At 42.7% G+C, this 12,823-nt stretch overlaps 2 protein-coding genes across 6 annotated transcripts in view; one reads left to right on the top strand and one right to left on the bottom strand.

Annotated features, from left to right (window-relative positions):
- TBCK (TBC1 domain containing kinase) overlaps positions 1 to 12,823 on the top strand; it is a 143,184-nt gene that overhangs the window by 3,139 nt on the left and 127,222 nt on the right. For all 5 annotated transcript variants that reach the window (XM_053253541.1, XM_053253537.1, XM_053253540.1 and 2 more), the window contains exons 2-3: positions 1,130 to 1,361; positions 10,494 to 10,566. In XM_053253541.1, coding sequence (XP_053109516.1) covers positions 1,169 to 1,361; positions 10,494 to 10,566 — 266 coding nt within the window. In that variant the 5' untranslated portion in view covers positions 1,130 to 1,168. The remainder of the gene's footprint in view (positions 1 to 1,129; positions 1,362 to 10,493; positions 10,567 to 12,823) is intronic.
- The window catches only part of AIMP1 (aminoacyl tRNA synthetase complex interacting multifunctional protein 1), a 181,274-nt gene that overhangs the window by 51,388 nt on the left and 117,063 nt on the right, over positions 1 to 12,823 (bottom strand). The window lies entirely within an intron of this gene.

Here is a 12,823-nt window from a genome sequence, read left to right as displayed (position 1 = left end):
TGGAACATTTTGTCTCTACATCAAAACTCAGGAACATGTAGAGGCTAGCAGTTCCAGCAAAATAGACCAGTCCATATCATGAGACAATCTGTAGACCTGTGGGAGACCTCAGCCTATTTATGCCCTTGAATCAGTGTAAAATGCAAGCTGCATTCACTGATCTACTGCTTCAGGCCTCCTGTTTTGTGTCTTTCTGTTTAGAGTTGTCATGCCCAGATGGGAAAGGAAAATGGGCTACTGAAACTAGCTTTTGTCTATTAAAAAAAAAAAAAAAAGCAATCATAGAATGTCACTCGCACCTGGCTGACTAAGCTGGAAAAATCCAGTTTGGACTTGGATCTGGGAGGAAAGTGTTCTGTGCCCAGAAAACAAAACACAAATAGTAATTTGAATTTAGCCAGAGAAGGCACTCTTTAATTTCTGAAGCATTTTGACAAAAATATTCTTTAGCATGTCTGGCATGTTGTTGTTGCTTTGGGACTGAAATTACCCTGATACTAGCATGCTTTGCTTGAACTCTTACTTTATATTGAGGCAGCACAGCTGATCTAGTTGCCTGTGTCATTTAGCCTGTTACTGGGCTTTCTGACTGTTTTCTCCACAATTGCAGCCTTGCGGCTGCTTGATAATTCACTGCTGAAATTTGGGGATTGCAAATGTTCTTTGCTACTCACACACATCATCATCATCATCATCATTAATAATAATAATAATAATAATAATAATAATAATTCAATTTCTATACCACCCTTCCAAAAATGGCTCAGGGCAGTTTACAAAGAGAAATAACAAACAAATAAATAAGATGGCTCATTTTATTGATACACATGCACATTTTAGGTCCGGATTGTAACCTTATTTGTAGCTAAATAAATAGCCCATTCCTTTGCAGAGTAAAGTTTGGAATGTAAGTTATCCAAATATTTTGTTGTGTGTGATATGTTGCTGTATATACATTTAGTTGAAAAGAGCTTTTGCTGCTCTGTTACAGCCAGTATAAAAACAATGTCTTCTGATTGCTTGACAGCCTTTACAATTAAAACTGTAAGTCTTAAATCACTTGTTCTGTAGGTATCTCATTTTCTGGTATGAATTCTGTAGCCTATATTAACATTTATTTCTGTTTCAGGAGTACACTACTTAGAAAGGTGTCTTTTTGGAGCCCAAGATGTTTCCCTTAAAGGATGCAGAGCTAGGAGCTTTCACATTCTTTGCTTCAGCCCTTCCAAATGATGTTTGTGGCAGCAACGGCCTGCCGTTGACACCAAACTCCATAAAAATCCTTGGCCGCTTTCAAATTCTCAAGACAATTACGCATCCTAGGCTATGCCAGTATGTGGACATTTCTCGTGGAAAACATGGTGAGTGTCCTCATTTTCCCCTCTACTCATTTATTGTCTTTTCCCTGCCCATCTTCAGTGGCTGCTGGGTGTGCGTATAGGAGTGTTACAGTAATTATTTTCTGCATGTGTTTCAGAGCACTACACTTCAAAGAGGCCTCTAGATTTTTTCCCCCAAAGGCAGCACTTTGCTTTTTTGCAGACTGACTCTGTAGCAGCATTTCTCACTCTTGTCTGTATTGTTTCACATAACAGATGCAGATGTAGGAGTGCTGCTGGGTTGCAGCCTTTGTTATTCTGTAGTTTAGATCAGGCTAATAATTTCTAGGTATTTCCTACCCTTTTTCACACTCTGCCTATCTCTCTTTTCTGCATCTCCCTCTGCCCCCCCCTTTCAAAATCTACAGACTTCTTCAGTTCATTTGTTTCAGAGGTTCCTGTAATTCATCAAACTGTCTTTCTTTTTCTTTAATTCTTTAAATCTCTCTTTTGATGTTTGGAGTTTAAAAGAAATGTGTTCCACAGAAGGCAGTCTGAACAATTCTTTCTCAGTGCTTACATTTTGGAACTTGCCAGGGAAGCATATATCTTGCAAGAGATGATGAAGATGAACTGTAATTCACACCTCTGGATATATTTCTTGTTGGCCATAGAATACTATAAGTCACTGGATGACTTAAGTTTTGAGTGCATCTTTTTGGCCTTGAGAATGTTTTAACTTTTATGGTGAATAAATACCATTGCTTACTATTTTTAAGCATTCTGTAGGAACATGTTTCTCATCCTTTTCCAGTCACTGTGCCAACAAGCACATAAAATGATTATTTGTCTTAAAAATATCATCAACTTGCACAGCTTTCTTATAAAGTAAAGCTACAAGCCCATTCTCTTGACTGTAGGATAAGCGGGTAGAAAAATGCCTGTAGTTGAATAGATTTCTTACTGTCTCTTCTTGTTGTGTAACTTGTCTATCTGCTGAACAAAATCTCTGTAAAATGTTAGTATGTACATCAAAACCTCATAGAACATACTCAAGTGGACTTCTGTAACTGCTTTAATTGAAATATGATAATGCAACATTTTATTTTGTCCCTGAGGAAGATGAGATGTCAGAATTAATTCACCATATGTGTACCACAGTAAAACTCCACTTTCTCAGAACCTGTTTGAGGCCTTCTCTCTCTCTCTCTCTCTCATATATATATCTGGGTGTTGTTGTTTTTATGTTCCTCTTTTCTCTATAAGTGTCTCACTGGCTGACATTCTGACTAAAACTTCAAAGCACCTGTGGAGATGCAGTGAGAGGCCATGTGCTGCTCTGTTGTGCTCTGAATTCTCTCCCATGCCTAAGCGCTCTGTAGAAGCTGAAACATGTCCCTGCCTTGAGGATGCCCCAACAGTACCTGCATGTCCCACGGAGTGTCGTTCTTCCTCATGATAACTGCTTCCAACAGGATCAGAAGAGCCTGAATTTTCTCCCTGGGGAGGTGGAGGTGCCAATCACAAAATCACGTTTGGTACCCAGATAGGTCAGCCTAGTGATGGGAGCCTTGCCTCCCCCCACAGTTTTTTCTATCCAGGAATGCCTATAGCAGCTGCTAAGGACTGAAAAGCAAAGCGGAATTGACTTTACTCCTTAGAACCTGCTCTGCCCATGAATAGGAAATCTTTCAGGTGGTGCATGTCATATGGTGATCAACTTTATCATCAACCACTCATTCCAAACATGAATTTAAGGGCTCAGAGGCAAGTAGTCCACCAAGCAATGTACCATTGGTCTTGTTAATGTAATATTGGATGTAAAACCCAGAAGGCTGAAGTTGTTCGGGTGGACAGGCAGAAAGGAGGCTGACTGAATGTTGCAATTTGCCATCCGTGCACTAGCCCTACATGTCTGCAGGACTGATCAGTCAGATGGCACGGTCTAAAGATGCATAGCATATCGTGCAGAGCCTTAGAGCAGTGGTATGATTTACAGATGAGTCCTTGGGAAAGGAAAGGGGAATTCCCCTGGGGCTTCCTTAAGCTCTATCCCCATAGGTGATATGTGAAGGTTGGGAATGGGGTGTGAGGGTCTGAAGGGGCCAGCTAATCTTATTCTATGGAAAACACTTTAAGAACTTTTTTTTATTGAAAAGCACTATATAAATAATAACAACAACAACCATCATCATCATCTGTTTTCTGCACATTTCCTAGTTATCTTGGCTGCTACAGTATCCCCCTATGCCACAAATGGATTTAAGGTTTGTGGCTTCAGTGGTCACCCATTCTCCTTCATTGCACTCCCTGTCAGAATAAGAGCTTCTCCATCTCTGGTTGTTTTCAAAAACACCCTTATGACACCTGTTTTCTCAGGCTTTTAGTTAATTATTTTTTAATTGCTTGTTTTATATAGTCAAATCGTTTTGATCATTTTATGCTGTCTTATATTAGTTGTATTTTAAATTGTGTACACTACCTAGGGGTATTCATATCAGGCAGTATATCAATAAATATAGATAGATAAGGAATCTGAAAGCTCTGGGTGAATCCCTCCCACAAGTATTGCATGGCCTTCCTGTACAGTTACCGATCAAGCCAGGGATGCAGAGTCCAGGGGTTAATGGGGATGAGAAAGAGTCCTCATGTTGGTGAATCCATTCTGCCTTCCCTTTTCAGGAATGGGAGAGGGATGAGCATCTTTTTGAGATGGGTCAAAAAGGGGATAGTACTTGCCTTCCCCTCAGAACAAGAACAGTTAGGTGGGATCTCTTTTGGAGGGTCTCTTAGGAGTTTAATCACAATAATACTACAGTACCAACTGTAAATTCATCCATGAATGTGACATCTGCTTGATGTCACACTCGAGCCTGTCGTCCCTGGGATCGAAGGCCATACAGTCCCAACTGAGCCGTGTGTCTGGTTCTGACAGGTATGGCCTTTGATTCTGGGGATGAGACAAGATGGGGTGATGTAAAGCAGATGTGCTTGGCCCTGGGCCTTGGTTCTGGGCTCCATGCCTCCCTCCCCCAAGTGAAGCAGTTCAAACTTCTCAAACTTTCTTTGGAGAGCGGAAGATAGGCTCATAATCAGGTTTCCTCCTCTGCTGTTTTGAATAGCATGATCACCATACAGAGAGACTGCTCCAGAGGTGAGCTGGGGAGCAGAGATAATAGTCTTTGGCAGCAGCTGTAGACAAAGCCCTGCAAATATCTCAGCTCTTTTTAATTATTAATATTATTATTAATTACTGCAGTAAGTGGCCTCCCTTGATTTTATGGCAGCTTTGCCTGACAATGCTCGGTTGTGCAGTTTCTTTATCAGCCATTCTGTTGAGTCCAACCAAAGAGCAGATGAAGAAAAGGCCCTGCCTGCCTACCAGGTCAGGCCTTAACTTATATCCTAGGAACTTACCAGTGGAAAGAAGTTCCCACTCCTCACTGTGCTAATTGGCCAAGAGGCCTACTTGTTGCTGGAGGAGATCCCCATCACAGGCCGAGGGAGCAATGCTGGTCTCTTCCTCCTCTCTGCCGCCATCTTGTACAGGCCCGAGAAAGCCCCCAGAGGTAGGCAGGGAGCCATGCACAGATCTGTCACACTTTAATATGACCAAGTAACAGAACCCAGAGTGAAGCTGTGCCATAGCTGCAGGTTTGATTTGGAGTGGTTTAGGCCCCACTCAGATGACATCCCTGAGTGCACCTGTCTTAAACCTTGAATATATGAGTAAAGATTGTAATTTACTCATGTGAGGAAGAGCAGAGCACTACACATGTAGGCAATGCTGTCATGAGGGAAAAGGGTGCCCCACCTGACATTGCTTTACCTGAGATCAAGTGGATTAACCCACATTGGCAGGGTCATGCCAAGGTTGACGATGTGTCTCTGTGTGCTTGTGCCTGCGCCTGCAGTGTGACATTCTGCACTCAGAAAGGCTTGCTTTATTTATTTATTTATTTATTTATTTATTTATTTATTTATTTTTACATTTCTATACCGCCTTTCATTAAAAACAACCCCAAGGCAGTTTACAGAAATTAAAACATACAATAAAAAACAGTAAAAACATCAAGCTAAAAACATATAAAAACAGGCATAAAAACAATACAACAGATAAAAACACACCGAAGCAGCAGTAAAAACTATTATGTAAAAGCCTGGGTAAAAAGCCAAGTCTTTACAAGCTTTCTAAAAGCCGTGATGGAGTCCGAGGAACAAATGGCCACTGGGAGAGCATTCCAGAGTCTAGGAGCAGCAACAGAGAAGGCCCTGTCCCGAGTGCACGACAGCTGGGCCTCTCTCATTGTCGGCACCCGGAGCAGGGCCTCCTCAGATGTCCTTGTCAAGTGGGCAGCAACCCTTGGGAGCAGGCGGTCCCTCAAATACTCCGGACCCAAACCGTTAAGGGCTTTAAAGGTCAAAACCAGCACCTTGAATTGGACCCGGAAATGAACCGGCAGCCAGTGCAGCTCTTTCAAAATGGGGGTGATATGTTCTCAACGGGCAGCTCTGGATAAAACCCTCGCTGCCGCATTTTGCACTAGCTGCAGTTTCCGGATATTCTTCAAGGGCAGCCCCACGTAGAGCGCGTTACAGTAATCCAGCCGCGACGTGACTAAGGCGTGGGTAACCGTGGCCAGATCTGCCTTCTCGAGAAACGGACGCAGCTGGCGCACTAGTAGTGGTGTGTCCGGACCGGTCCGGAGGCCATTGTAAAGGCCTCCGGACTGTCGGGACCGGTTCAGACCTGACCGGTCCGGGTGGAGGGGGTTCCTTTAAGGGTGGGGAGGGTTTACTTACCCCTCCTGCCGCTTTGCCCCCTCCAGCGCCCGTATTTTGTGTAGAAATTGTGGCGGCAGGATACCTCCCCGCCCCCCCTTCTTCCTCCTGAATGAAAAAGGCTGCAACAAGTCTTCTGCGCATGCGCACGCGCCCTTCACGTCTCCCCGCCACGGCGGGTAGACCGGGCCTCGGAGGCCCGATCTCCCCGCCTTGGCGGGGAGACGTGAAGGGCGCGTGCGCATGCTCAGAAGACTTGTTGCAGCCTTTTTCATTCAGGAGGAAGAAGGGGGGGCGGGGAGGTATCCTGCCGCCACAATTTCTACACAAAATACGGGCGCTGGAGGGGGCAAAGCGGCGGGAGGGGTAAGTAAACCCTCCCCACCCTTAAAGGAACCCCCTCCACAGTGCCGAACCGCAGCTGTGCGGTTCCGTGCACACCCTTACGCACTAGCCGAAGCCGTGCAAAGGCACCCCTGGCCACCGCCTCCACCTGAGCTTCCAAAAGCAGAGCCGGGTCCAGTAGTACCCCCAAGCTGCGTACTTGCTCCTTCAAGGGGAGTGCAACCCCATCCAGAACCGGTAAAATCTCCTCATCCCGATTGGCTCTTCTGTGTGAAACTATCTCTTTGTGCATATCCTGCCTGTCCTAATGGCCAGCATATTGCTAGCTTCAAATTTTCAACTCATATTTGTTCAGTTACATTGTTTTTCTATCATTTTGATTGCCAGCTATTGCATGCTGTCTGTATTTTAGAAATGTTGTGTTACTAGTTTGGGTTCTGCTTCTTTTCTATATATTGTTCAAAGCTGATTCAGGAGCAAGATTTCTTATAAACGCAGTATGGGCTTCTGTGTGGGGGGGATGACAGTTATACCTAAGATCAGTTTTGTTAATTTTAAGAGATTTATTATTAGTAGTAGTAGTGGTGGTGGTGGTGGTGGTTAATTTTATTAAACTAGCTTTAGCTGTATAGCTGAGCACAGTATCTGTCAAAGTAACTGCAGAAGACAGGCTTAATGTAAATCTTATTCACATAAGGAGGGACAGTTGTATGAGGGAGGGACAGTTGTATGAAAAATGGCAATATTCTTGCAGCAAGATAAGGATAATGTATTAAATTGTAGCAGAGGGAATGTTAAGCTGAAAACACATACTGTAATCTTTGCTGGCTATGCATTTTATAGCCAAAAAAATGTAGCAAGATGTGATAAATATATCAGTTTCCTCTATGAATTTTAAAAATAAATCCAAGTTTCTTTCCAAAAAGCCCATTTATTGCCATACATATATATCCTCTGTTAATTGGGCAAAGAGGCACCTTTTTAAGGTGGTGATTCTCTTTATTTAGCAGGGGGAGAGTAAGTGGCCCTATCCACCCCCAGCACAGTACCCCTCCAGTGACTGTTGCTATGCCTGTCTTATGTTTCCTTTTAGATTGTGAGCCATTTGGGGACAGGGATCCACCTTATTTATTTATTTATTTATTATTTCTTTACGTAAACCGCTTTGGAAGCTTGTTTGTCTGCAGGGGCATAACTATAAAAGGGCAAGGGGAGACAGCTGTCTGGGAGCCCACTGCCTTGGGGGGCCCCCTAGAGGCAAGTCACATGACTGACACCCCCCCATACACACACACACACAAGCCGCGCACCAGCCCAGGCTTCCTTCAGTTGTATTCATCCTCCGAAACTGATGTGAGTGTTAAGACCTGGAGCTACCAGAACAGCATGTCTTTCTCTAGTACCATTAAATGACTTGCATCCTCCACAATTTACACAACCTTAAAAAAAATAATTTTGGATGATGTTCTATTGTGGCACACAGGTGTCACCTATATAAATTTTACTACGCTTTTTGTTACCACTGTTCAGCCTCATTTAAGATTTCTTTACTTCATGAGCTGAGCTTCAGTGAGGGGGTGCATTTTAAAATCTTGTCTCTGGACCCATTCCAACCTTGCTATGCCCCTGTTTGTCTGACTTGGATGCCAAGATATTTGCGGCACCGGAACTGGATGTTGCCAGTGCACTGTCTGGTCTTGTTATATTAGATCGTTTTCAGACTGTGTTGCCTGAAGAGGTGGACAGGCTGCTTGGAAGGTTGAGGCCTACCACGTGCGTCCTCGACCCTTGCCCATCATGGTTGGTAAAGACTTCTAGGGAGGGACATGGGTGGCAGGGGTGGTGAACGCTTCTCTGGTGCAGGGGGTGGTCTGCCATTGCCTGAAGGAGGCAGTCATTGGGCCCCTCCTTATAAAGCCCTCATTGGACCCAGATGACATAAATAACTTTTGACCAATTTCAAACCTCCCCTTCTTGGGCAAGGTGTTGGAGAACGTTGTGGCGTCTCGGCTCCAGGCAGTCCTGGATGAATCTGATTACTTAGATCCTTTCCAGTCTGGCTTCTGACCTGGATAAGAGACTGAAACTGCCTTGGTTGCCCTGGTACGACCTACGCCGGGAGATTGACAGACTCTGTTGATCTTCCTGGACCTCTTAGCTTCTTTTGATACCATTAGACCATGGTATCCTTCTGGGACGTCTCTCTCAGTTGGGACTTGGGGGCACGGTTATGCGGTGGCTCTGCTCCTACCTGGAGGGTCGTACTCAGAAGGTGGTGCTGGGGGGTGGCTGTTCCACCCCTTGGCTTTTGTCCCCCATGCTGTTTAACATTTACACAAAACCCCTGGGAGAGGTCATTCATAAGTGTGGGCTGCGGTGCCATCAATATGTTGATGACACCCAGCTCTACCCATCTTCTAAGTCAGCAGACACTGGGGCTTGGAGGCTGTTCTGGACTGGACAGGGGCAAACAAGCTGAAACTTAATCCAGATAAGATGGAAGTGCTCAGGGTTAGTAGAACTGATCATCTGAGTAATGAGGTAAATCTGTTCTTGGACGGGTTCACACTTCTCTGAAAGACAAAGTCCGCAGCTTGGGGATGCTTCCGGACCCGACGTTGTCCTTGGAGGCGCAGGTCGCGGCTGTGTGCAGGAGCACCTTTTACCAACTATGGCCAGTATACCAGCTGTGACCCTACTTGGAGACGTCGGACCTGACCACAGTCACTGATGCATTGCTAACATCCAGATTGGATTACTGCAATGCGCTCTATGTGGGGCTGCCCTTGAAGACTGTTCGGAAGCTGATTCAGGAAGCTGATCCAGAGTGCTGCTGCAAGGATGCTTGTGGGTGTGGGTCATTTCATGAGTATTACACCTATTCTGCGTCAGCTTCATTGGTCGCCAGTCTGCTTCCAGGCTACATTCAAGGCAACATGCGGGGAGGGGGGGATGGAAAAGAAAAATAATTAAAAGACAAAAGCAAAATTACAATTTTATTGTGGGGTGGGTTACACCTCTAATTGATGGATTATCCAGTAGGACAAGCAGAATAAACAGTTCTGAAAAATTAATAGGGCAAGTAATGCATCTTTACGAAGGAAGCAAACAAAGTTGGAGAAGCCAGAACAAAATTAAGCATGATGCCTTGTTGCTTTTCCATCTGTTATTGAATTTATGTTCCTTTACAACCTGTGTCATCTGATCAAGGACAACATTGATTAAAAAAGAAAAATCAAACCCCCCCCCCATTTAAAAAATGTGCAACCTATCTTAATCTCCTACTTTGGGGTAAAAATGGGATATTTATTTGAATACATGACAGTGTTTTTAATGTGTGCCTTGTAACTTCCTTTCATGGTAATATGTAAATAGTGTATTGCTTCTTTAAAAAAAATACTGTTCCAATCTTACTAACAAGATAAATACTTCCTCTATTTCTTTTAACAAGGAACAAACTTAATATCTATCTATGCATGGCAACCTAGTATGTTGTACTGTTACTCTGTTCACCTTCCAAAAGCCATAGATTATATTTTATTTTCAGTTTTAAATATTTGCCTTCCTTCATCTATACCTGTACAGATGTTGAAGGAATTGGGCAATGCTAAATATAATACTAAATAATTTTCTAATCCATGTACAAATATATCTAGAAAATATTGCTTATTGTCAGTTGTACTGTCACTATTTCCAAAGCAACATGTCAGAAATATGTATATATGTGTACTGTGGGATTGCCTTAATGCCTACTTGGTACCGAAGGTGATAAAGGAGCATAATTGGTTTTTTAATCATGTATTCTCTGACTTAGTTAGTTGCAAATAATTGCCGTCTACATGTTAATTCAATTATCTTTTTTTGTAATGTATACTTAGTGTGACTTTCATATTCCACTAAAATAAGCAGACATCTTCTTTGTATTATGAGATGAGATGTTTTAATAATATGGTTTTAATTTCAGTGGGGTGTAAGAGTTAACATGTTTGGTGCCTATGTGCATTGATGTCTAAATCTTTCTTTGTATTGGTTCATATTTTTCATCAGAGAGACTGGTAGTTGTTGCTGAACACTGTGGAAGGAGTCTGGAAGATCTGCTTCGAGACAGGAAACCAGTGAGGTACAGTATCAAGAACAGCTTTGCAAAGAAACATGCTAACTGAAAGGTTTATCTACTTTAAATGACAAAGTCCAGATACACTTTTTCTTTTAAAACATTAACTACCTTTACAGGTCCATACGGATTCAACACTGACATCTTCCAGTACTTTACCCTTCTGGCAGCCAGATAAACACATGCTTAGGGTGAAGTATATATTTACTTCTGCACAAAGTTGAAGATTTATGATGAAAATGCTGAAATCTGCCAAGCATTTTCCCCAGTATATTTTGTTGGTGTATTAAGTTAGGTTTCAAATAAGCAATTAAAAAAAAAATCTGAATTTTACTGTTGATTCCTTCATAAATGGTAGAGATTGCTCTGCTTGTGTATCAATATAAGCTTCTAAATAATGAATGGTAGCTTCGCTTTTGATGTGAAAAGAAACCCAACATATATGCTGAACTTTTCATTTGTATATTTCTCTATGCAATGAAAATGTGAACAAGTCATAGGAATTAGGAAGTTTTCCTCCACCAACCTGTAAAGGGGCGCTTTCTGGCTGGACAAGGGGATCCCAACTGTAATTACGCTCAGTGAAAAATATGGTGTGCAGATTAGGCCCAGTTCTTCTGTTTGCTTCAGGATTTAGGCTAAGAGTTGCATAACACACCTGTGTTAACACAGTGATCCTGTTCATACAACCTATCCTGAGATATGATATGAAGCAGGAGAAGTGGGATAGTGCCCGGTGCACCCCATTTATATGTTGAGTAAAAGCTGTGAATATAGCTATGTATAAACTGCACATATCTACATATGTGCAGTTTATACATAGCTATATTCACAGCTTTTACTCAACATATAAATGGGGTGCACCGGGCACTATCCCACTTCTCCTGCTTCATATCACAGGGGCCCATAGAAGATTATATCCTGGCTTTGTGTGATGTCTCCAAGCCTCCAAAACGTGTCCCTGCCTTCCCTGCCTGTGTGACAGAAGCATTCTTTTTCTAATTCTGTTTAGGAATAAGCCTGGATTGTTTGTAATAGCTGAACTAAGTATTCCTAGTGTATTCTAACCAGAGCTCCAAAATAACCTCTCCGGTTCAGATCCTGGTTTTTATTTTAGAACCGTGGTTAGAGTAAACTGAGATCACTTGGTTCAGACAATACAAATGATCCTGGCTTTTCCTAACTAGAATCCAAAGTAGAATTCTTTTCATTCTCACACAGATTGACAGGTGGGTGGGTGCTCCCAAGAAAGGCTTGGAGATGTCATATAAAGCCAGGATATAATCCTGACTCCATGTTACATCTGAACCAGCTTTACATATGAATGATCTCTAACCTGGGTAGGGTAGAGATCGCAAGGACAGAACTTGTCCTTGCGATCTACTAAGATCGACTTAGGTGCACAACTAAGTCTATGCTTGTGCATGCATAGACTTAGTTGTGCACCACCCAGAGCCTTTGGGTGGGGCAGTATAAATAATAAGTAAATAAATAAATAAATGGTTCACAACTTTCAATCAGTGTGTGAATGGGGGACAGGGCAATTAAGAACAATCTCATGCTTTCCCCATCTCTGATCCCCGTACTCATATCTTCAGATACCTTGCATGAACAAGGCTGGCTTAGCCAGGTTTTGGCAGCAGGCATAGATGCATCATGTGCTGGAGGTGGGGCCAGATCTCAGTACTGATCTTACCAATGGAGCGGGTAAGGTGTTTCTTGAGCATATCCTTGTCCTTGTTTTGTTGCTGTAAAATAATACATGGGATCGGGCTCTTATAGTCATAACTCAATTTAGGTAGACGTGAAAAATTCAGCTGTTCTCATGGATGAAACAGAAAACATAATCCTAATATTTCTTGTGCACATTTAAAATTGCTTTGCATTCTCCGGCCCCGACTTTCTCTTAGTGCTAATCTTTCTGTTTGGCTTCTACAGAGAGCAGAATTTCTTTCTCTTATTTTGTTGTGTGTTGTAGACTTGAGAGCAGGCAGCTAATTTATAAATGGACAGAAAATATTGAATATGTTTTTTACATTTGTATAAAGGACATAAATTATGTCCAACTCCAGGACACCAGAAAAGTCTAATATGGGATGTGCTCTGGCATAAGAGTTGGCAAATCCTCAGGACAACAGATTGTTTCGTTCTGGGACAAACGTTGAACATGCGGCCATTTGAACATGGCATATGGATGGATAGCTCTTTTGATTGATCTCCATGGTTGCTATGAGACACTGGGAAGGAGACAGTCTGTCTGGTT

The sequence above is a fragment of the Hemicordylus capensis genome, chromosome 5, assembly GCF_027244095.1.
Source record: "Hemicordylus capensis ecotype Gifberg chromosome 5, rHemCap1.1.pri, whole genome shotgun sequence".
Classification (NCBI taxonomy): domain Eukaryota; kingdom Metazoa; phylum Chordata; class Lepidosauria; order Squamata; family Cordylidae; genus Hemicordylus; species Hemicordylus capensis.
Note: the sequence above shows the minus strand (reverse complement) of the source record. Positions and strands in the feature narration are given on the sequence as shown.